The 22,484-nt window shown below is 47.1% G+C and overlaps 1 protein-coding gene across 1 annotated transcript in view; it reads left to right on the forward strand.

Moving 5' to 3' along the window:
• PLCB2 (phospholipase C beta 2) overlaps positions 1 to 22,484 on the forward strand; it is a 49,007-nt gene that overhangs the window by 19,605 nt on the left and 6,918 nt on the right. Inside the window, exons 8-27 of the mRNA XM_072337385.1 lie at positions 314 to 389; positions 958 to 1,058; positions 1,569 to 1,735; positions 1,944 to 2,090; positions 2,571 to 2,728; positions 4,359 to 4,441; positions 4,686 to 4,770; positions 6,148 to 6,319; positions 14,153 to 14,250; positions 14,962 to 15,058; positions 15,136 to 15,220; positions 15,638 to 15,762; positions 16,790 to 16,944; positions 17,385 to 17,549; positions 18,665 to 18,764; positions 19,029 to 19,133; positions 19,644 to 19,732; positions 20,122 to 20,218; positions 21,088 to 21,141; positions 22,147 to 22,357. Of these exons, the coding sequence (XP_072193486.1) occupies positions 314 to 389; positions 958 to 1,058; positions 1,569 to 1,735; positions 1,944 to 2,090; positions 2,571 to 2,728; positions 4,359 to 4,441; positions 4,686 to 4,770; positions 6,148 to 6,319; positions 14,153 to 14,250; positions 14,962 to 15,058; positions 15,136 to 15,220; positions 15,638 to 15,762; positions 16,790 to 16,944; positions 17,385 to 17,549; positions 18,665 to 18,764; positions 19,029 to 19,133; positions 19,644 to 19,732; positions 20,122 to 20,218; positions 21,088 to 21,141; positions 22,147 to 22,357 (2,370 nt within the window). The remainder of the gene's footprint in view (positions 1 to 313; positions 390 to 957; positions 1,059 to 1,568; positions 1,736 to 1,943; positions 2,091 to 2,570; positions 2,729 to 4,358; positions 4,442 to 4,685; positions 4,771 to 6,147; positions 6,320 to 14,152; positions 14,251 to 14,961; positions 15,059 to 15,135; positions 15,221 to 15,637; positions 15,763 to 16,789; positions 16,945 to 17,384; positions 17,550 to 18,664; positions 18,765 to 19,028; positions 19,134 to 19,643; positions 19,733 to 20,121; positions 20,219 to 21,087; positions 21,142 to 22,146; positions 22,358 to 22,484) is intronic.

Below are 22,484 nucleotides of genomic sequence, written 5' to 3' on the forward strand. Positions count from 1 at the left end.
TCCAGTTGAGCGCCTTTCCATCTGTCAACATATTTGGCACTTTTTGTTCCCCTTCTTGACTGTGAGCACCTGTTATTCCAGGAGTGTAATAGACCTGACGTCTAAATTTATCCACAGGTGATACATCATTGTTGCTGATTGGGATGTTCTGAATCTAGGGAGAATTCAGTTATTGGTACTAATCCATAATATTGCAAAGAGACTGCTTTAAACTGAAGGCTTGACCAGATGCATTCTGCCCTACAGACCAGTATCCAGCTTTCTGCATCCTTTTACATGGTGGTAATGGTTTCTTGTTTCCCTGTCTGTGTAGTATTTTTCAGATGTTTCCTGCAGACAGGAAGAGGGTGGAAGCAGCATTAAGTGCTTGTCATCTTCCTAAAGGCAAGGTAAGAATGTTACCAGGTAGCCACTGGTTTGGGAATAATCTTTTTGCTTATCCTGACTGTGCTGCCCATGACTTCCAAAACATCAGCTGCCCAGATTCTTTGAAATTGCTTTGAAATCCTATCCTTGTTCTTAGCTGCCTTGCCTAAACTTCAAGTCTTTCTAAGATATGTTCATAGCACTTGCAGCTCTATGACTTGCACTGTATGGCGTAGGAAGCAGCACGTTCCCTTCTGTCCATTTCCCCTGTTCTTCGAAGCAACAGATCTGATGGCACTTCTGCCAACCTTCAGAGCACCATCCAGACCTCTAACAGCTCCTATCTGCTCATCGTGCACTTTGTCATCGAACAGGAGCCACTAAGGGACAGTTCCAAAAAAGCAGTCCTTTCTGAAATAGGCCATTATAATGCCTCTCCACTCCATCTCCTCTTTCCTAAGCACCTTGCTAGGTGTGCCAATTGCTTATCTGCCTTGTCACAATGAGTGCTGGACTGCAGGCGTTGGGTGTTAACAGAGGTGAAAACCATTGTGGGTTAATGATACTGACATGTCTTTCTTTCATTCTCAGAATGATGCCATCAACCCAGAGGACTTTCCTGAGACTGTGTATAAAACTTTCCTCATGAATCTGTGTCCACGGCCTGAGATTGATGAGATATTTACTTCACAGTAAGTTTCCTTCAAGCCACAGGAAAGGACTTAATCTCTTATGGCAGAAGAAAGGCAAAAAAGGGTTTCAGGTTAATCTAGGTGATGGTAATATGAGACTACTTGTGGCTAGCCCCAAACCAGACCATGCACAGCATAAAACCCAGAGAACTTTGCCATTAGCCAGTGACTTGTTTTCAGTTAGCTAAACCTGTGATTTCTTAAATGGTCTTGATTTCATAGGGCAAGTATTCATTGTGTTTTGAAATGTAGAGTTCAGGTCAGAGGCTCAAATTATGCTTTGTTCTTCCCTCGTATGACCTCTTAACAGCAGTGCATTAGTTAGGAAGAAGTTTTTAGAGGAGGAAAGAAGACCAGAGTAGGAAGCATCATTTATAGGAAGAAATGTAGATAAAACAGAATTTTGTGGTCTTGGAGAACTGTGCACTTATTGCTAACCTGAGGAAGGACCAGTGCCTCCATTATGAAGTTTTCTGGCACACGTGCTTTTGTGTAATTCTTTCCCCTTAGCCATTTCAAAGCAAAACCCTACATGACAAAAGAACACTTGGCAAAGTTTATCAACAAGAAGCAGCGAGACTCTCGCCTCAACGACATCCTTTTCCCACCAGCAAAACCTGAGCAGGTGCAGAGCCTGATAGAGAAATATGAGCCCAGCGTCATTAACATCCAGAGAGGTGAGTCTCACTCAGCCCATAGGACTGGTTCTTCCTCCACGTCCCACTATGAAGGTAGCCTGAAAATAGCAGAGCATCTCATACCTTCTGGTACCCTGGCTTTTCCAGGGGAGCAACCGGCCTGATTCTTACAAATCTATGCCTTACTGGGTAGGAGGTGCCAGAACCTTTGTGTTTCAGCACTATTAAAGCTTTCTTTTCCATGTAGGGCAGTTGTCTCCAGAGGGAATGGTTTGGTTTCTCTGCGGCCCTGAGAACAACGTGATAGCACTGGACAAATTGATGCTGTATCAGGACATGACGCAGCCGCTCTCACACTACTTCATCAATTCGTCCCACAACACTTATTTAACAGGTATGGGCACGTCCAGAACTGCCCGAGCTCCGGCACCTACCACCACCAGAGATGGGTGAATGATCCTGACAATCAGGCAGATGCATCTCCCGTTTAGTTTGGAGGGCTGAGGGCTGTAGTGCATGACACTTCTTCAGAAGAAGAAATGTCACTCTATTGCCTAAAGCATGGAATCGTATTATGGTTGTGAAAGATCTCTAGGATCACCAAACCCAACCGCCAGTCCATCCCCATCATGCCCACTAACCCATGTCCCTAAATGCCACATCTACGTGTTGACCACCTCCTTGAACACCTCCGGGGATGATGACTCCCCTCTCTCCCTGGGCAGCCTGTGCCAATGCCTCACCACTCCTTTCAAGAACTTGTTTTTTCATAACAACCAACGCATTGCCATTCTGCTCAAAGACAGCAGGTGTTCTTGCTGGTGCCCCACATGAATGGCTAAAGCTGAGCCTCCCTCCTTGTGCTCTCCTCCAGCTGGCCAGTTCTCTGGTGTCTCATCTCCTGAAATGTACCGTCAGACGCTGCTGGCTGGGTGTCGCTGTGTGGAGCTGGATTGCTGGAAGGGCCGTCCCCCAGATGAGGAGCCCATCATCACTCACGGGTTCACCATGACAACTGAAATCCTCTTCAAGGTGCAGGAGTCTTCTCCACACGCTTGCCCTTGCTTGGCTTTAGACTGATCTCCATTCAAGTTGACTGGCTGACAGTCAAACGTATGGGCAAAGATGTTTGAAAGAGAAAGATTTGTGGCAAGATCACAAGGGAATGAATGTGTAAATAGAATGAAAGATGAGCAAATGTGCAAGAGGTTGGAGTTTGTGTGCATCATTGGAGCTGGAGGACCACGAAAGGTGGATGAGGATAAATGAATGATGGGAATGCAGGCAGTCGATTAGAAGTGATGGAGGGACAATTGAGTAGGTGTGCCTGCTTGCAGAGTTGTGTAGCATGATGGATATATGGACAGAAAATTGCATGGGAGTTTTACGGCTGGATGCCAGTCAGACAAACAATCAAGGTGGCTTGTAGAAAACAAACATTTAAAGTGAGTTTATCTTCTTGCAGTTCGTGTGCTTTACAACCTCAGCTGGTGGTGCTTTGGAGGAGTAGATTTTAATTACTTCCCAATTACATGGCTATCTGGTGGAGCAACTGCCCTCTAGCATGCTGAGCAGACAGCTTCCCTCAGGGTTCAGCTCCCGGGCTTCTGAAGCACAGTTCAAAGCCTTGAAAATGCATGGCGTTCATCCACAGAATTTACAGACAGCTTGCAGGTTAAAAATCAATGCACCACGCTTGTTTTTCTGCCCTCATGTACACAGCAGCTGCCAACAGGAGGGCACTTCTTCATTTTAAAGCTCTTTATTCATATTCCATATCTTTCCCCAGTTCCAACGCTTCACAAGTACTAAAATATTTCTTCTGGGGGAAAAAAAAAACACCAGATCCTTATTAACGATCAGAGGTATCGGCATTTTCAGTGTCAGTAATTTCCCATATCCTATAATAGCACTGCTGCTTTTTGCACAGCGGTTCGCTACGGATAGGAAAAGTAATGACAGCCATAGCTACTGTGATTGCAGAGTTCTGCTAAGGCATGCAACTGTACCTCAAGGGAATTATAACCTGCTATTCCTCTTCCAAAGCTGGCAGGTTTCTTGGGCAGAATCCAAGTGGACCATGGAGGAGTTGAATTCTGGGGACGGTGGGGGGGTTGTTTTATTTGCTTGGGAGGTTTTGGGAGGTGGGACCACCACACTGAGGTCCTGGTGCTAGACCTGGTCTCACCACCTGGAGCCCACGTGTGCTGTGTAAAGTTAGTGCACAAACACAACTAGAATCAGGGCTGGGAGGTAATTGCAAAGGAGCAAATGATGCTTCTTTACCATGTCAGTAAGCAGCAATGGGAAGAAAATAGTGGAAAGTTTGTGGAGCTTAACAAGGATTTGGAGAGAATATAATTTTTTTTTTTTTTTTCAATGTTATTAATACTGAGAATGTTTCCATGGTATTTGCATTGGAAATGTCAGCACTGCTGGTGAGTGAACATTCCAGATTTCTCTGCTGCTGAATTAGAAGCATGTTGTGAGCAGGTGAAATGACAGAGGATTGGGCAGCTTCAGAGGCAGGTGTCAACTTTCTTACTGGAGAAGCCCCTGGCTGATCACTGTGGAGATCTGAAACGTGGAGGGGGATCAGTTTCGTGGGGAGATCAGATCTGTTACTAACAAGTGCTGGTCTATGTGATGTGCTCTCCTTCAGGACGCCATTGAGGCCATTGCAGAAAGTGCTTTCAAAACATCTCTTTACCCTGTCATCCTCTCCTTTGAGAACCACGTAGACTCGTGAGTATCTGGTGACTGTGGGGACACAAGGTGGGAGGATTGTATTCTCTGTTGTCCAGAGCAGAACAGACCAGGGCTGCTTGGTTTGAAATGAGTGCCTGTGTTGATGTGAAACACTGTTGGGATTTTGTGGCAATTGTAAGTGGGTGAGGATTTATGGATCTCAAGATAGTTGCTCATGCTGGACTCTGGATTTGGGCATCTGTTTTTCTGCTCACTCCTGCTTTATCTCTTTGTTTATTAGGCCCAAGCAGCAGGCAAAGATGGCCGAGTACTGCCGAACCATATTTGGAGATATGCTGCTGACAGAGCCTCTGGAGAAATACCCGGTAAGTGGGAGCTGGGGAAGGAGGCTGAAGAACCTGGTTAGGGGAGAGGTCTTTCTGAAGAAAAAAGTGGCTCCTGGTGCCAGGAGATGCCACAGGAGATATAAGGACAGCGATGAAAAGGGGTAAATGAGCTCAGGACTTTGGTGTGAATAACCTGACAAGTGGAGGGAAGACTTCTCAGTCACAGGGTTTTTCCTGAGAACTTGTCTGACCCTGCTCCTAGTGCTCCATCTCTTCAGTGACTTTGGAAACTGAGCTGCAGGTGACCAGGCTGTTCCCATTGCACCAAGATGAATCAGTGTATTTTCAAGGTGATTGCATTTGCTTTGGAAAGAACCAGGAGCAAGGGCATTTCAGGCTCTTCTAACCATTGCTTCTAAATTCCTGTTTCCAGCCTGGAAATAACCCCTTGGGGACATAGATGGGCAGGTCAGCGACATGCATCACAGTGTGCTCAGAATAGCTGAGTAAAACTCCTGCTCTGCTTGACCAGAGTTGACAGCTTACTTGTGCAATCATGTATTTTTGTGGGGATGGTGACATTTTTGGTGAACCCTATGCACACCACTCATTCAGCTGCCTTGTGAATGGGCACTGATGTACAAATCACGGGCAGCGCCTGTGTTCTAACAAGAAATGGGGCAATTTTCTTTGGTTAAATAGCAGAGGAGGAGCTAAAACACCCTTGCCTAGGCAATGGGGAGAAACAGCAGGTTGGATGTGGCATTGGGCAGCCTGGTCTGGTGGTTGGTGACCCTGCACATAGCAGGGGGTTGGAACTCGATTATCATTGTGGTCCTTTTCAACTCAGGCCATTCCGTGATTCTAAATTACTAATAGGTCTGTTGCTCTCTGTATGGGGAGTGTAGATACAGAAGCAGTCTGAGTCACACATCCTCATGTGACACACACGAAGCCTTTGGGATTTTTTAATTCAATTTTATCTTTTTTTTCCAAATCAGCCTTAGGCAGAGTTTAAATATGGCCTGATTGCTGATCTGGTGCTCTGGGATAACGAGGGGAGGTGGGTGTAATGTGAAAGCCTGAGTTATGTGGATGGCTCCAGGACACGTGGATGGTATTTCATCTGTAATGCAGGATGGGTGGCTGGAAATGGCATGGTGTGCACAGGCAGTAGAGCTTGAAAAGGCTGATAGGTGCAAAATGCTGGTCTGAAAGTGACATCGGGAAGGTGAAGACTTAGGAAAAAATCGGCATAGATATAGTGGGACGTGCCTGTAGGTGGAGAAATTAAAGTATACAGTGGGTGAGAGATGTTTCCATGCGCCAATAAGAGGCCAGAGGAGGGGCAGGACTGCTGAGTGTCTGAGTTGTATCTTTGCAAATAAAGTTCATTTTGAAGTTTCTCTGTTGCAGCTGAAGCCAGGAGTTCCTCTGCCGAGTCCTAAGGATCTCTTAGGGAAAATCTTAATTAAGAACAAAAAGAAACAGTCTGTATCCGAGAAGAGGCAGAACTCTATGAAGAAGGGGAAGAATGTGGAAACAGAAATCATGGAGCAGCCAGCTTTTACAGATGCTGAAGATACTGGTATGTCAAAGGGGGAAAATGGGACCAGTGTAGCCAGATGAGCAAGTCTGACCTGCTAGGGACTTTCCAAATTGCCTGATACTAACTCTAGGCAAGGCAATACTAGTCATCAATTCAGGCATCTCAAGAAGAAGCGTAAGCTCAGAAGATAAACTAAATCTTCAGAATATTTTCAGACACTGTTCCAACTAAAAACTCAATTTCCTGCCCGTCAGTGAACTCTGCTGCCTAATCTGAGATGTATGTCTGCATGGGTTAGTAATTACTTGATGCACAATGACTGTTGGTTTGATGTAAGGAGATATATATATATATATATATATAATATAAGTAAGTAAGGGGATATATATATACCAGTAGCTCTCTGATAACCACAAATTTACCATGGCATGGTTAATAAAAGCATATAATGGTTTGGTCTAAAGATATCTCAAACATCATCTAGTTCCAACCCCTTCCCACAGCAGGGACCCTCCCACTCAATCTAGCTGCTTAGGGCCCCATCCAGCCCTTGGGTCCATGCCCTTCTTTGTGCTAAACACAGCACTGCAGGTGGGGCCTCACAACAGCAGAGTAGAAGGGCAGGATCACTTTCCTCACCCTGCTGGCCACGCTTCTTTTGATGCAACCCTGGGTACAGTTGGCCTTCAGGGCTGCAAGCTTGGTGACATCAGCAAAATTGCTGGGAGTGCACTCAGTCCTGTTGTCTGTCACCAGCAAAGATGTTAAGTGGTGCTGGTCCCAGTGCTGACCCCTGAGGGTCACCACCTGTCACTGGTCTTGACTTTGACATTGAGTCATTGACCACAGCTCTTTAAATGGGACTGTCCAGCCAATTGCTTATCCACCCAAGGGGTCAAACCATCAAATCCATACCTTTCCAATTTAGAGACAAGGACGTTGTGCCAATTACTCTTCCCTTATCCACCAACACCGTGACCCCATTCTAGAAGGCCCTCTTTGTCAGTCATGATTTGCCCTTAATAGTAAAGTCATACCGGCTGCCACCAGTCACCTCTCTATTTTCCATGTGCTTTAGCATAGTTTCCAGGAGGATCTGCTCCATGACCTGGCTGGGCACAGAGGTGAGACTGACTGGCCTATAGTTCCCCAGGTCTTCCTTTTTGTTCCTTTGTAAAAATTGAGGTTATGTTTCCCCTTTTCCAGTCAGTGGGAACTTCATCAGACTGCCACAACTTCTCAAATACAATGGCCTAGTAACTGCATCTGCCACTTCCCTCAGGACCCTCAGATGCATCTCATCAGCTCCTACTGACTTGGATACTTTCAGGTTCCTCAGGTGGTTTCAAACCATCTCTTACAGAGGATGGTTCTTCTTTCTCCCAGTCTCTCCTCACTGGCCCTCTGTTATGGTTTTATAATTTGGTTGGTGTTGGTATTCCACATCAAAACATCATGTAGGATAATGGGAGTTAAGGGGACAAGTTTTTTTTCTGTGGGCTGCCTTAAATGGGCATGTGGGGAGCGGCACCGGAGGGGAGGTCGGGAAGGGGACGGGCTCTCTCTCTCTCTCTCCCCGGCGCCCGGCGAGGAGACAGCGTGGTCGGAGTTTCCCGCCTCCCACAGCCCGTCGGTGAGATTAGGATTTGGTTTTCTCATTGTTGAAACTCTCTCGTTGTTGTTTAGTGTTACTGGGTTTATTAAACTCCCGTTCGTTCTCAGATCATCCTTTCTTCGTTTTTTTTTTTTTTTTTCCTCCCAGACCCATTCGCGGTCTCCCTACCCGTCCCCTCTCCCGGAGCGCACGTGGCCGGGCCGCGCCGCGCCGTGCCGCGCCGCACCGCGCTGTTAGGGAAGAGAGGTACTTTTGTTCCTGCTCCCCTGGGTTTGTTCCCTTGTCACGAGGGAGCTCTAGAGAGAACCCCGTGACATTTTTGGTGGAGAATGCGGGCAGCGTTCTGGGCAATGTTTTGGGCAGTAGTGAAGTTGCTTATTTCAGCAGCCCTGTATGTAGGACTGCAGGTCCTTATGTTCCTGTGGTCCCGGCTTCAGAGCATAGTGATGTGGGGGTTAGTTGTACAATCATTCTACCTATGGAAGCCAGTGATAGGGATACCTGACTGGCTCCCTTTCAGCCTAACAAACATCACAGACACTGTGCTCGGACTGGCTTATGAATGCTCTGAGTACCTTAAGTATGACTGGGGTGTCAAATGGGATATGGTGTTGTTAGTCTCTCTGATTATAACAAATATAGTATCTTCCTATAAAACACAGAGAGACTGGCAAACAGTAGTGAGAGACTTAGGAAAAAGGCTAGAAGCATCGGGACCCCCGGTGTCAGGTAGTCTTACCCCTGAACACCAGAGGGACCTTGAGAAAGGGTGTAGCTCAGGGGGATCTCAGAACGAACGGATTATGATGGAGATAGAGAGTCTCAAAAATGAGATCCAAACCCTAAAGGAAAACCTCCAAGTCAATCCCAGCAAACCACAGGAAGCACCAGCATCAGTGTCAGTCGCCCCAGTGGAAGGCCAGAGATGGGAACGTGGATCTTCACGTCTGGAACGGAAGGAGGAAGTAGAGGAAGATCCCGGCGAGGGGCCCTCCCCAAAACCACCAAAGAAGGCAACTCAGAAGACTAACAGACATGGAGAGGATAGTGATGATGAGGGGGAAGTCACCATTTCCTCTACTCGTAAACCTATGAAAATTACTGAAATCCAAGGCATGAGAAAGGAGTTCACCCGAGTCCCAGGTGAAAGCGTCGTCACTTGGCTGCTTCGATGTTGGGACAGTGGGGCCGGCAGTGTGTCCCTAAGCTGCAACGAGGCTCGTCAATTAGGAAACATCTCTCGAAACCCATCTGTTGATAGAGGGATCAGCAGATGTCTGGATGGAGTCGCCACTCTCTGGGACAGAATACTATCAGCTGTAAAGACAACTTTTCTTCTCAGAAGTGACTTGGAGCCTGTACTGAAAAAATGGAATACAGCTGAGGAAGGCATTCAGTGCTTGAGAGAAATGGCTGTGGCAGAGATGCTGTATGATCCCATGTTTGTCCCTGAGGACCCACATGATGGCCATGACCCGGAGAAGGTGAGCACTACTCCCGAAATATGGAAGAAGCTCATACGGTCAGCACCGGACAGATATGCCAGTGTACTCTTAGCAGCCGCTAACCGGTATGAAGAAATGGATAGAAGACCTCAAATCTTTGAGCTTATCCTTGCACTCCAAAATACGGAGAGCACACTAGCGCCAACCCGTGCCTCCATTGCAGCCATCTGCCAAGTGGGGAACAGACTGGACCAAGTAGAGAGAATACTAGACGGCTTGCTGAAGAACTGGTCCACGGCAAGGAATAATAGTGAACCTGTGGCAGTCTCAGCCATCAGACGCAAACGCCCACCTGCTCGAGTGAATGACCGCAGTGAGCCTATGTCACGTGGTGCCCTGTGGAATTACCTGCGTGAGCATGGAGAGGACATGAGGAAGTGGCACGACGAACCCACTTATGCACTACGAGCACGAGTGAAAGAATTACAAAAGAGGTCAGCCAATACTGAAATTGCCTCTGCTGCTGCAGGTAACCAATAGAGGGGCCCTGCCCTCAGCCAGGGGGGGGAGAGGGATAATAGAGTGTATTGGACTGTGTGGATTCGGTGGCCTGGCACATCCGAACCACAGAGATATAAGGCACTGGTGGATACCGGTGCACAGTGCACTCTGATACCCTCAGGCTACAAAGGGACAGAACTGATACATATACATGGAGTGACTGGGGGTTCGCAGGAACTATCTGTTTTGGAGGCCGAGATCAGCCTCACCGGTAAAGACTGGCAGAAGCATCGTATAGTGACTGGCCAGGGGGCTCCCTGCATACTTGGGATAGATTACCTAAAAAGGGGACATTTCAAGGACCCCAAGGGATACCGATGGGCTTTTGGAATAGCTGCTATAGAAACAGACAACATTAAGCAGCTGTCTGATTTGCCTGGCCTATCAGGGGACCCGTCTGCTGTGGGCTTATTACAGGTGGAAGAACAAAGGGTACCAATTGCCATGAGAACGGTACACAGACGACAGTACCGTACTAATAGGGATTCCTTGCTCCCCATCCATAGACTAATTCAACAACTAGAAAGTCAGGGAGTAATTTGTAAAACCCATTCACCCTTCAACAGCCCCATATGGCCAGTGCGTAAAGCCAGTGGAGAATGGAGGCTGACAGTGGACTATCGTGGCCTTAATGAGGTCACACCCCCATTGAGCGCTGCTGTGCCAGACATGTTGGAACTCCAGTATGAACTGGAATCGAAAGAGGCAAAATGGTATGCCACCATTGATATTGCCAATGCGTTCTTTTCTGTCCCTTTGGCCACAGAGTGCAGGCCACAGTTTGCCTTTACTTGGAGGGGTGTTCAGTACACCTGGAACCGTTTGCCCCAGGGGTGGAAACACAGCCCGACCATTTGCCATGGGCTGATCCAAGCCACGTTGGAACAGGGCGGTGCTCCAGAGCACTTGCAGTATATTGATGATATCGTTGTGTGGGGTGATACAGCAATGGAGGTTTTTAAAAAAGGAGAGCGGATAATCCAAATCCTCCTGTCTGCTGGTTTCGCTATTAAGAGAGACAAAGTGAAAGGACCTGCCCAAGAAATTCAGTTTCTAGGAGTGAAATGGCAAGATGGGCGTCGTCACATCCCAACAGATGTGATTGACAAAATTACTGCTATGTCTGCACCCACTGACAAAAAAGAGACACAGTCCTTTCTGGGTGTGGTGGGCTTTTGGAGGATGCACATCCCAAATTATAGCCTCATTGTGAGCCCCCTCTATCAGGTGACCCGAAAGAAGAATAACTTCGCGTGGGGTCCTGAACAGCAGCAGGCCTTTGAGCAAATTAAGCAAGAGATAGCCCGTGCTGTGGCCCTAGGGCCAGTACGAATGGGACAGGATGTGAAGAACATCCTTTACACTGCTGCTGGGGAGAAAGGTCCCACTTGGAGTTTGTGGCAGAGAACCTCAGATGAGACCCGAGGCCGACCCCTGGGATTTTGGAGTAGAGCATATAGGGGGTCGGAAGAGAGCTACACTCCAACTGAGAAGGAGATCTTAGCCGCATATGAAGGGGTCCGGGCTGCCTCTGAGGTAATTGGCACCGAAACACAGCTTCTCCTGGCACCTCGACTGCCGGTGCTGAATTGGATGTTTAAAGGGCAGGTTCCCTCCACCCACCATGCCACAGATGCCACATGGAGTAAGTGGGTTGCATTAATCACACAGCGGGCCCGGATGGGAAACCTCAGCCGTCCAGGAATCCTAGAGGTGATCATGGACTGGCCTGAAAGTAAAAAGTTTGGAACACCACCGGCAGAAGAGGTGTCACGCGCCAAAGAAGCCCCACCATACAACGAACTTCCGGAAGATGAAAAGAAGTTTGCCCTTTTCACTGATGGATCGTGCCGCCTTGTTGGGAAACATCGCAGATGGAAGGCTGCTGTGTGGAGCCCCACACGACAAGTTGCAGAGGCCACGGAAGGAAGAGGAGAATCGAGCCAATTTGCAGAGGTAAAGGCTGTCCAGCTGGCCCTAGACATTGCTGAGCGGGAGAGATGGCCAGTGCTTTACCTCTATACTGACTCATGGATGGTGGCCAATGCATTATGGGGGTGGCTGCAGCAATGGGAAGAAAACAACTGGCAGCGGAAGGGTAAACCTGTTTGGGCCGCTGAACTATGGAAGGACATCTCTGCCCGAACAAAGAATATGGCCCTAAAGGTGCGTCATGTAGACGCCCATGTGCCCAAGAGTCGAGCGACAGAGGAGCAACAAAATAACCACCAAGTAGATCGAGCTGCCAGAATTGAGGTGGCCCAGATAGACCTGGACTGGCAGAATAAGGGAGAGTTATTCCTAGCTCGGTGGGCCCATGAAACCTCAGGCCATCAAGGCAGAGATGCAACACATAAGTGGGCTAGAGACCGAGGGGTGGACATAACTATGGACGCTATTGCGCACATTATCCATGACTGTGACACCTGTGCCATGATCAAACAGGCCAAGAGGATGAGACCTCTCTGGGGGGAAGGGCGATGGGAAAAGTATAAATATGGGGAGGCATGGCAGATTGATTACATCACCCTGCCAAAGACTCGTAATGGTAAGCATTATGTACTCACCATGGTGGAGGTAACCACTGGGTGGCTCGAGACATATGCGGTACCCCATGCCACTGCCAGAAACACCATACTGGGTCTGGAAACACAAATCCTGTGGCGACATGGCACCCCAGAGAGGATCGAATCAGACAACGGGTCTCACTTCAAAAATTCACTGGTGAGCACTTGGGCCAAAGAACATGGCATAGAGTGGATCTATCACATCCCCTACCATGCACCGGCTGCTGGTAAGATCGAGCGCCACAACGGTTTGCTGAAAACCACGCTGAAAGCGATGGGTGGTGGAACATTTAAGAACTGGGAGAAACATCTAGCAGAAGCCACCTGGCTGGTGAACACCCGAGGATCAGCCAACCGAGACGGCCCTACGCAGTCCAACTCCCTGCATACCGTGGAGGGAGACAAGGTCCCTGTGGTGCATGTAAAGAGTATACTGGGAAAAGCGGTTTGGGTTCTCCCAGCCTCTGGAAAGGGGAGACCCCTCCGTGGAACTGTTTTTGCACAGGGACCTGGGTGCACTTGGTGGGTGATGCAGAAGGATGGGGATGTTCAGTGTGTGCCACAGGAAAATCTGATGCTGGGGGAGTGCAGCCTGTGATTCCATGTGTGTATATATATCTATGTATGTACATATGTAATGCATGTTAACTACTGTTCTGTTTATATGTTGATTAAGCATGATGTAGTGATGTGGAATAAGGGGTGGAATGTTATGGTTTTATAATTTGGTTGGTGTTGGTATTCCACATCAAAACATCATGTAGGATAATGGGAGTTAAGGGGACAAGTTTTTTTTCTGTGGGCTGCCTTAAATGGGCATGTGGGGAGCGGCACCGGAGGGGAGGTCGGGAAGGGGACGGGCTCTCTCTCTCTCTCTCCCCGGCGCCCGGCGAGGAGACAGCGTGGTCGGAGTTTCCCGCCTCCCACAGCCCGTCGGTGAGATTAGGATTTGGTTTTCTCATTGTTGAAACTCTCTCGTTGTTGTTTAGTGTTACTGGGTTTATTAAACTCCCGTTCGTTCTCAGATCATCCTTTCTTCGTTTTTTTTTTTTTTTTTTCCTCCCAGACCCATTCGCGGTCTCCCTACCCGTCCCCTCTCCCGGAGCGCACGTGGCCGGGCCGCGCCGCGCCGTGCCGCGCCGCACCGCGCTGTTAGGGAAGAGAGGTACTTTTGTTCCTGCTCCCCTGGGTTTGTTCCCTTGTCACGAGGGAGCTCTAGAGAGAACCCCGTGACACCCTCACCTTGAGGTTCTTGAAGGTTTAAAGAGCAGTCAGTCCCTTCTTTCCTGCCATCCTTCACCTCCTGCTGTTTCAAGACTTTGGGAACCTGTGGTAGAACAGTGATGCAGCTCCTGGTAGGAGGACATGAGGTCCATGTGATGAGTGCCACTACAGAGGAGCTGGGAATCAGACACCCAGTCAGTCCCCACCTGATGGGTGGGGAGAATGGAATTGGGATTCTCTCTCCTGTGGTGTGGTGGAGGCTTGTAGGAAAGGCTCTTCAGTCTGTTAGTCCGGAGTTTGGCCTTTTCCTACTAATAAAATGATGCACTTCCTCCACTCTTGTTCCTTTGTGACATGCTTGGGAGGTTTTGCAGAGCTTTTCAGTGTTAGCAGTTAGAGCAGTCATGGAGTCTTGTCTTCATATTCTGCTAAGCACTACTGATGTGGGCTGTATGCTTAGTCTGGGCAGGTGATGTGGCTGAAGAGGAACCAGAGGAAGAGGATGATCAGCTAGGAAACCTGGATGAAGAGGAAATAAAGAAGATGCAGTCAGATGAGGTACTGTGATTGTAGTCTTTGGTCCTTTTCTGGTTTGTTTTTTGTTTTTTTTTTTTCCCTCTGGCCTCCAAATTTCTCTGGAGACTCACTGTTCTGAATGGAGATTAATATCAAAATGCAAAGGGGAGCGAACCCTGCTATGACAGCTTTCCTTCCTTTCCTTCCTCCATGCAATCCTCCTGCAAAAGTTGTGACAAACATAGAGGCCATAGCAGAAGAGGTATTATTTCTGAACCTGACTTTGATATTCTGCTTGATTTGGAGGTAACTTTCTGCCCTCAGGGTGTTTGGAAAGGCTTAGCCTGATAAAAGTTATAGAAACATGAAGTGCTGCTTCTGAAGGGGAAGAAGCAGATCAGCATTGCCTTGAATGGAAAAGATCCATTTCCCGTTTCCCTCTCCCTAGTGTCACTCAGAGAAGAGGTCAAACAGTGTCCCTGGTTTGTCCCAAAGGTCCAGACGTTGTCAGGTTACAGAGGTCCTGGGCTTCTTATGAACTCGTACCTTCCTGCATATCTCAGTTTTTGCCACGCTACTCAAAAACTCAGTGTGTCTCCAGCAATGCTGCCCACATTGTAATTGTAGGATCGGGAAGCCAAAGAAGCAGGTGTGCTTTGGCCAAGGCAGCCCAGATGTGTTTTGTTTCATCTCTGGAAAAGGTCTCTTCATTTTTCTTCTCTTGTATTTTGTTTCATTTCTTTTTCTGCCCAGGGCACTGCTGGTTTGGAAGTGACCGCATATGAGGAAATGTCCAGCCTCGTTAATTACATACAGCCCATCAAATTTGACTCCTTTGAAGTCTCTGCCCGTAAGTCAGTCTCTCATCACACGCAATGAGGACTGGGTGCACCTTCTTCTAAACACTTTCTTGTCTTCTCTTCCTAGAGAAGAACCGGAGTTACGTCATCTCTTCCTTCACCGAACTGAAGGCTTACGATCTGCTGACCAAGTTCCCTGTGCAGTTTGTAGAGTATCCTTTTGGCAACGTTTGCCCCCTGCAGTTGGTTGTGTATGAAGTGTGAGAGCTGGGTTACGGCTAAGGTGCAGTCGGCTGAATTCTGGGTTCAGGATATGGCAAACTCTTCATCACAGGTGTAAAGTGTGAAGGTGCTGGAGATGTGCACGCTGCCAGGGTGGCTTGGGCTGCTCACAGAGATTCTTGACAGCAGGCATCCTGCATTAGCAAAAGGCAAAGCTGTCAGGTGTTTACTGTTAAACAGGAATAGATGTAGGAAAGGAGTGTGTTGTTGCCCCAGCTTCTCTTTCTTCTTCAGAAGGCTCTGAGTTTTCGTAGGAGAGCTTAAATGACTCTTAAATCTGAATTCATGAGCTAGTGCCAGGGTGCACAAGGAGTGCTCCAGTTTGGGTTCCAATAATACAATTGTAGATACAACAAGCGCCAGATGAGCCGGATTTACCCCAAAGGCACCCGGATGGACTCCTCCAATTACATGCCCCAGATGTTTTGGAACGTTGGCTGTCAGATGGTGGCACTGAACTTCCAGACCATGGGTGAGTGTCACGTTGTCTTCCAGCTTCTCAGTGGGTGAGGCAGTGTGCTCGTGTTCCTTCCTTCCCTGCTGTTTTCTACCACTGCTGTTCCCCTGTATGTGTTCTGCACTCCTTGTTCCCAGTGTTGCTCTTCTCTGAGTCTCTCACCAACCAACAGCACTTTTCTGGGTCTAGCACAGTCCAGGCATGCAGAACCTGCCATGCCTGTCCTACACGTTTATGCTTATACATGTGCACAGGCTTGCTGTCCAATATCTGGGTGCTATCTGCCTGGTTTGTAACATGATGTCAGAGTAAATAACTTGTATGTAGGCACCAGGAGCTTCTGCATTCCCTTTCCCACAAGGCAGCAGGCATAGCTCCATCTGGCCACAGGACTGTTCTGTCTGTGCTGTTATTTCCAGTACACTGACCTGAGCAGGGAAGAAAGGCTGTTTCTTGCTGCACAGCCAGCATAAGGGGAGGCAAAGAAAAGCCTTCAGATAACACCGTTCTTTACTGTTTTCACTGTGGAGAGTGTAGGAGACTGGCTTACAGGATCAATAGGAGGGAAAAGAAATAAAAGTGACTTAAATAAAATAAATAGAAGAGAGTGAGAGATTGGTTCTGAAGAGGATATCGTACCAAAGACAGGTGCCAAAACCATAAGCCACTGTTAGTAAGACAAGATGTGGCAGAGGAGAGGATGGACTGAAGGGAGCCCCAGAATGACAGAAGGAAGGAGTGGAGAGGTTCAGGCAACGATTTGCCTCACACCCACAACAGCGGGTACTTCTTAGAGTATTTAATTTAGTTCTACCCATGATTTATGGTGCAATCATAAGCAAACCACTTTACCTTTCTCATAATAGCTGCTGTAATATTTTTCTCTGTAGGGTGCTGAGAGACTTAATTAGTTTTTGAAAGGGCTTTGTGAGTCTTTGGCTCGCGTGGGCTGTAAAAGTACAGCACCTCTCAGCTCACTGAGAGCCACCTGATTAGATCCCACAGCAGTTTTGCTCATTGCTTTCCTCTCTTTGCATCTCAGATGTCCCCATGCAGCAGAACATGGCTCTGTTTGAGTTCAATGGCCAGTGTGGCTACCTGCTCAAGCATGAATTCATGCGGCGTCCGGACAAGCAGTTTGACCCTTTCTCAGTGGAGCGCATTGATGTGGTGGTGGCAAGCACCCTGTCTGTCACGGCAAGTACAGCCCTTGGTGCTCTTCCTCCTCTGACAGCCATTTGCTGGCACCGTGTATATAATCAGCGTGTCTGACCCCTCTATTTATTACCCAGTGGGGTTCTTAGTGGCAAATGAACCCATGGAAATCCTGTGGGAGAAATGCGTTTCCATGGCAACTCCCCACCTTTTTGCTGTTTCAAATTAATCATAATCACATGAGAACGGAAAATTAGCATCTGCTAAGCAGAAGGATGCCAAGGCTGTGATGTTGGGGAGGGAGGAAGGTGGAGGAAGTGTTGGTGTAAGAAACAGGGATGAAGGAAAGGTTAAAGAAAAGCCTACTGTGGATTGGAAGGTGCAGCAGAAAAGGTGATTTGGAGCTGGAGAGGGACTTAAGGTGTGGGTGGGTTCTTTTATTTTATTCTTTTCAGCTAATTAACGTTTCTGTTTGCTCACAGATACTTTCTGGTCAATTCCTCTCAGACCGCAGTGTGAAGACGTATGTGGAAGTGGAGCTGTTTGGGCTGCCAAGGGACACGAAGCGCAAATACAGAACCAAAGTGACCTCCACTGCTAATTCCATAAATCCTGTTTGGAAAGAAGAACCTTTTGTTTTCGAAAAGGTAAGGAGCACTTCTGTCATGATTCGGAGTGACACCAGGAGGGACTCCCTTCTGGAGAGCTCAATTGTAGCTTTAAACAGATCAAGAGCATTGCACCCTGAGATGATATCCAAACAATATACAAAACAGCTCTCCACAAAGGTTTCTTTGTACAGATATGGGGCAGCTGGGAACATTTCTGGAAATAACAGGTATCAAAAATCTCCCCTTGGTGGTGCACTTCAGAATGGATTCATTAGATTTGAAGACTTCAAGCATAAGGAAGCAGAAAGAAACTGTGGTTAAACTGTCAATGAGAAGCAGGCACGATGGGCAAGTAATGGGACCAGCAGGGGGTTTTCATCTGTGCCTGATAACAGAAGGCTGTCCTGTTTGTCTGCCAGAATTCAGTGGTCACTAATCCAGCTATGGGCTATGGGGAGGTTAAGTCAAAGGCGATAGTAAGGTCTGGCTTTTCTGCAGTTAGAAGAAAGGTACATTACAAATTCAGCTCTGCCAACCACACTGTGAGATAGCAGATATTTTCAGCCTACTTGGGATGTGGTAGATAAATATTATCCTCATTTCAGAAAATGCTTTTCAGGCTACGGTTTTGACAGACTGATTTTTAGTTCATTTCATGGCAGAAGAAAATGAGAGAGGATGATGAAACAGCCCTTATGGCAAAGTTACCATGCTTACTAAATTATCTTTCCAAATGCGTTTCCTCCTTCTGTGAATTGCTTTGTGGGAGTGCTGGTTTGGAGGGCTTCTCGCACAGCTTTTTCTTTAGGTAGCCTGCCCTCCTGCAATCCCTTGCAGTCTCTCCTCTGAGAGAGAAGCTTGTGTTTGGTGGAGTTTTTGTAACTTCACTTGTGCTCATGACAAACTGCAGCCGTAATTTACAAGATTTGGAAACAGGCAATGGCTCCTCTGGAGTGATGTCCCTGTCCATTGCAGGAGATTTGAACTAGATGATGTTTAAAGGTCCCTTCCAACTCAAACAATTCTATGATTCTATGAGATTGCATTGTTTTGTTGGAAGGAGTGAAGCTGTGCTCAGTGAAGCCGATATGCTGTCAGGGAACAGAACAAAGGTGTCTCACTCTGTGTTGTTTTGTTGTGTTTTTCTCTAGATCATGATGCCTGAGCTGGCATCACTCAAAATCGTGGCTTTTGAGGAAGGAGGGAAGTTCATTGGTCATCGTATCATTCCCGTTATTGCAGTACATTCAGGTGGGTTTTGTGGAAATCCCTTCCTCTTTGGTAATCTTGAGGTATATCCATCTGAACATCTGCATGTTTTCCTTCTACGCCTGTTGTGTAGAATATCACCTGTAGGCAGTGGAGCCTTCAGATTCACATGATTATATCCTTGGTTTAGCACCATACGTATTCACCATGCCCTCCTGCAGACAGAGGCTTCACTTTACTGTTGGGGCACAGAGACAAGAAGAGAGGAGATTGTGTCAGCTCATCTCTTCCGCTTTCTGCTTTCAGGCTATCACCATGTTTGTCTCCGCAGTGAAAGTAACATGCCACTCACCATGCCTTCTCTATTTGTGTACCTGGAAGTAAAGGATTACGTCCCTGATGCTTGGGCAGGTAGTATGCTTCAGAATGTGCCTGGGGTTTTGTCCAAACTGCAATCTAGAAGCATTTTTCTAGCCTCTTCCTTTAAAAAGGGAATGGCCAAACAGAGAGAAATGAGGAAAACAACCCTCTGGAGATATTAACAGAAAAACTTTTTAACAATCATGAACAAAGCCAAGTAAGATGCCATGGCAACTGCCACAGAACTTCTTGTCAACAGTATGGTTTTGACCGTACTCTCTTTCTCTGTATCCATATAAATGAACCTTGTTCATGGAGAGAAACACTGGGAAACTGATGGTTTTAACACAGATTCTTAATAGAAAAAAAGATTGGGTTAACACAGCATTGGATGAGGGTTGGAGCAGGAATTGTGCAAGCTGACAGTCTTAGCTTGGCTTGTTACAAGTACAGAATGCAAGTTATCTCTTCTCCACAATTTTCTGCCTTTTGCCAGAAAGGAAACCAGAGGGTGCTCAGTGTTATTTGGTAACCCAAGCAACATTTCCTTTTTGTTTCTAGATCTGACTATTGCTCTCTCCAACCCAATTAAGTTCTTCAATCTGCAAGAAAAGAGATCAGCTAGTCTAAAAGATGGCTCGGAGGTGGAGGTAAGTTCTGCCATTGTCTCTAAGATGTGCTGCTTGGAATTGATCTGAAATATCAGGGTGGATTGTCAAGGGGCTGCCCACTGTCCTGGAGCAAGGCTGTCCACATCAAACGTATGTGTTGCATCTAGACAGAGGAAGGCAGAGGGCTGCCTTGGGTATAGAAGTGGAAAGTGTCAGAGACTAATAGTAGTTTCTCTTAGCTATGCGTAGTTAACACCATTGCCAACAAAGAGGGAAACTTTGTGGCATACAGGCAGATTTCCTAAGAGATCAACAATGGAGAAAGCACACAAGAGCTCTCTGTGTGTCTTTGCTGCAACTTTTATTTCCTAATGTCAGTCTCCAGTTCCATTTGCTGTCCTTTGATTTACTTCTGATCTTTGTTGTAGAGGCCTGACATGAAGAGAAACTTCTCATTCCCTGAAAATAATGGGATACCAGAGTCCGCCAGGAAATTCAGCACCCCTTTTGCCAATGGGCCTGCAGGTAAAGCCAGAGCCATGGGATGAACTTACAGAAGGGAAAGCCAGGCACTCACATGGCTGGAAAAAGATAGTGCCGGAGGATGAAGATCCTTAGTAACAGGATCAGAACTTCTTGAACCAGTTCACTGACTTACATTCTGGTGCTTGTCATTAATAGCAAAAGTTGTGTGTATGCTTTGGGTATTGTGGTTGGAATGGATGTGACACGTACACTGCTTTTACTCTGCAATGGAAATGTGTGATCTGGTGCGGTCCTATCCCTTAACACCTCTCTGCTCTTCAGCTCTTTGTTGTTCAAGGATCTCTTGTAGATCACTGTTCCTTCTGACATTCTAAGTGTTCTCCCTGAAAACTCGGTGCCTTGTGAAATTGCTTACACAGAACTTCTGTGTAATGTTAGGAGCTATACAGGCTGGTAGTTTTATTCACCAGCTCAGATGTGAGCACTAGACTTATAAATAAGAGCTGAAAAGAAGTTAATGGATTTCCTTGAACAGGAGGCAAAGTCTGTTGCATTTATTACTACTGCAGAAAGCATTTATTACTCTGTTCAATTAAGACGTAGCAGAGAAAGATCACATAACACTGTTTGTTCCTCTCATATGGGCACCTTCTTGACCTTGCAAAACAAGATAACCAACAGATGTGACAGATGTCTGTGTAAGTGCCAGAAGGAACATTCCTTGAACCTGCACCTAATCCAAAGTGATTGATAGGGTCATTCGGGTTAGGTAAAAGCACATCTCCCACCATGCACTTAAGATTTACTCATTCTGTTCTAATTTCTGGCATTGATGAGCTCTCCTCTGTCCATTTTCATCCCAGAGTTCCAAGGTAGAACATTGACAGCAACCTCTTTTGCCATTTTAGGAGCAGCAGCTCTTGTCAAGGATGGAAACATGAAGGAAGTGACACAGCTTGCAGGTAATTCCCTTCGTGCTGTTTGTGTGGGCTGAGGTGTTGTCAGGTCCTTCACTGCCCAACTTCTGTCTGGGACTGTGCTGAAACCTGTTTGCAAATTAAAGAAGAACCTACCCAAGAGTAAAGTTGTTGCCCTCAGGCCATGGTGCCAAATAATTGCTGTGTGCAGCAAGTTTTGTTTGTTTGGCTTTCTTCAAGTTACTCTTAAACACATACAGTAAATATTCCCTCTGGCAAGAGATATCACGTAATATGGAAGCTCAGTAGGCTCTGATTTGAAAGACCAGACTTGCTGACCGAGAGACTTGCAGTTGACTTGAGTGTCCTCTCTTTGAGCCTTTAGTAAGAACTTGACCCCCATTTGTAGACACACCCTCAGAGCTCAGCTAAGTTTTTACACACTTGAAGCCAAAAGTAAAAGTGACTTCCCCTGTTAAGTTAACTCCCTGTGGCTTTTTTGCTAGATAACCACATCTGAAGCCAGTCAGCAGACTTGTTGCTGCCAGATAACAAGTCCTCCAGCAGTTCACAGGCATCCTCCTTCTCAGTGCCTTCACTGACCTAGGGAGACCTTTCACTCATTCCTTACAACTGAAGCCAGCTGTTAGAACTAGAAGAGCTGGCAGCTCTTGTCATTGCCACCGGACTTTGCCCCCCCACACCCTCCTCCAAAAGAAAATTAAAATAGCAATGAAATAATGAAAGCTTTTCCTCCATAATTAGAGCTGCTGGCTACCTTAGTGCTTGGGCTGCCTTTGGGCTGCTTAGGACCATGGAAAAGGAGGCAAGGCCTGAGAAAGACATAAGGGTACGTTACCCCATCATGTTTTCCTGGGCAAAATATCAGAAGGCAATTCTTCTGGCTGTCCCCAAGGCAGGCAGGCAGCAGGTGGGGAGCTGAGCTGGATGCCATGCTGAGGAGATAGAAGGAAAGTTGAATGAAGGCATCTCTCTGACCCCAAGAGGCATCACAGCAGGGAGGGAAAGCAACCTCTGTTTGTATTGCAGAGCCTCAGACAGTCAGCCTTGCAGAGCTGCAGCAGATGAAGCTGTTCCTGAAGCTGCTGAAGAAGCAGGAAAAAGAGCTGAAGGAGCTGGAGCGGAAAGGAAGTAAAAGGAGAGAAGAGTTGCTGCAGAAATATTCTGTTCTCTTTTTGGACCCTGTCTGCCCCGGAGGCAAGAAAAGATCCACACAGTCCAGGAAAACCCAGAAGAAACGGTAAATATGGCAAAGGGTTCTCTGGCCTGTGGAGCACTTCCTCAGACCAAAGCAGAGGGATTTCTGAGATGAACAAGGGCAAGCAATGCAGCACAGGCCTCTGCATCTCACTGGGTCACTTGGCTAT

The sequence above is a fragment of the Excalfactoria chinensis genome, chromosome 5 (assembly GCF_039878825.1).
Source record: "Excalfactoria chinensis isolate bCotChi1 chromosome 5, bCotChi1.hap2, whole genome shotgun sequence".
NCBI classification, from domain to species: Eukaryota; Metazoa; Chordata; class Aves; order Galliformes; family Phasianidae; genus Excalfactoria; species Excalfactoria chinensis.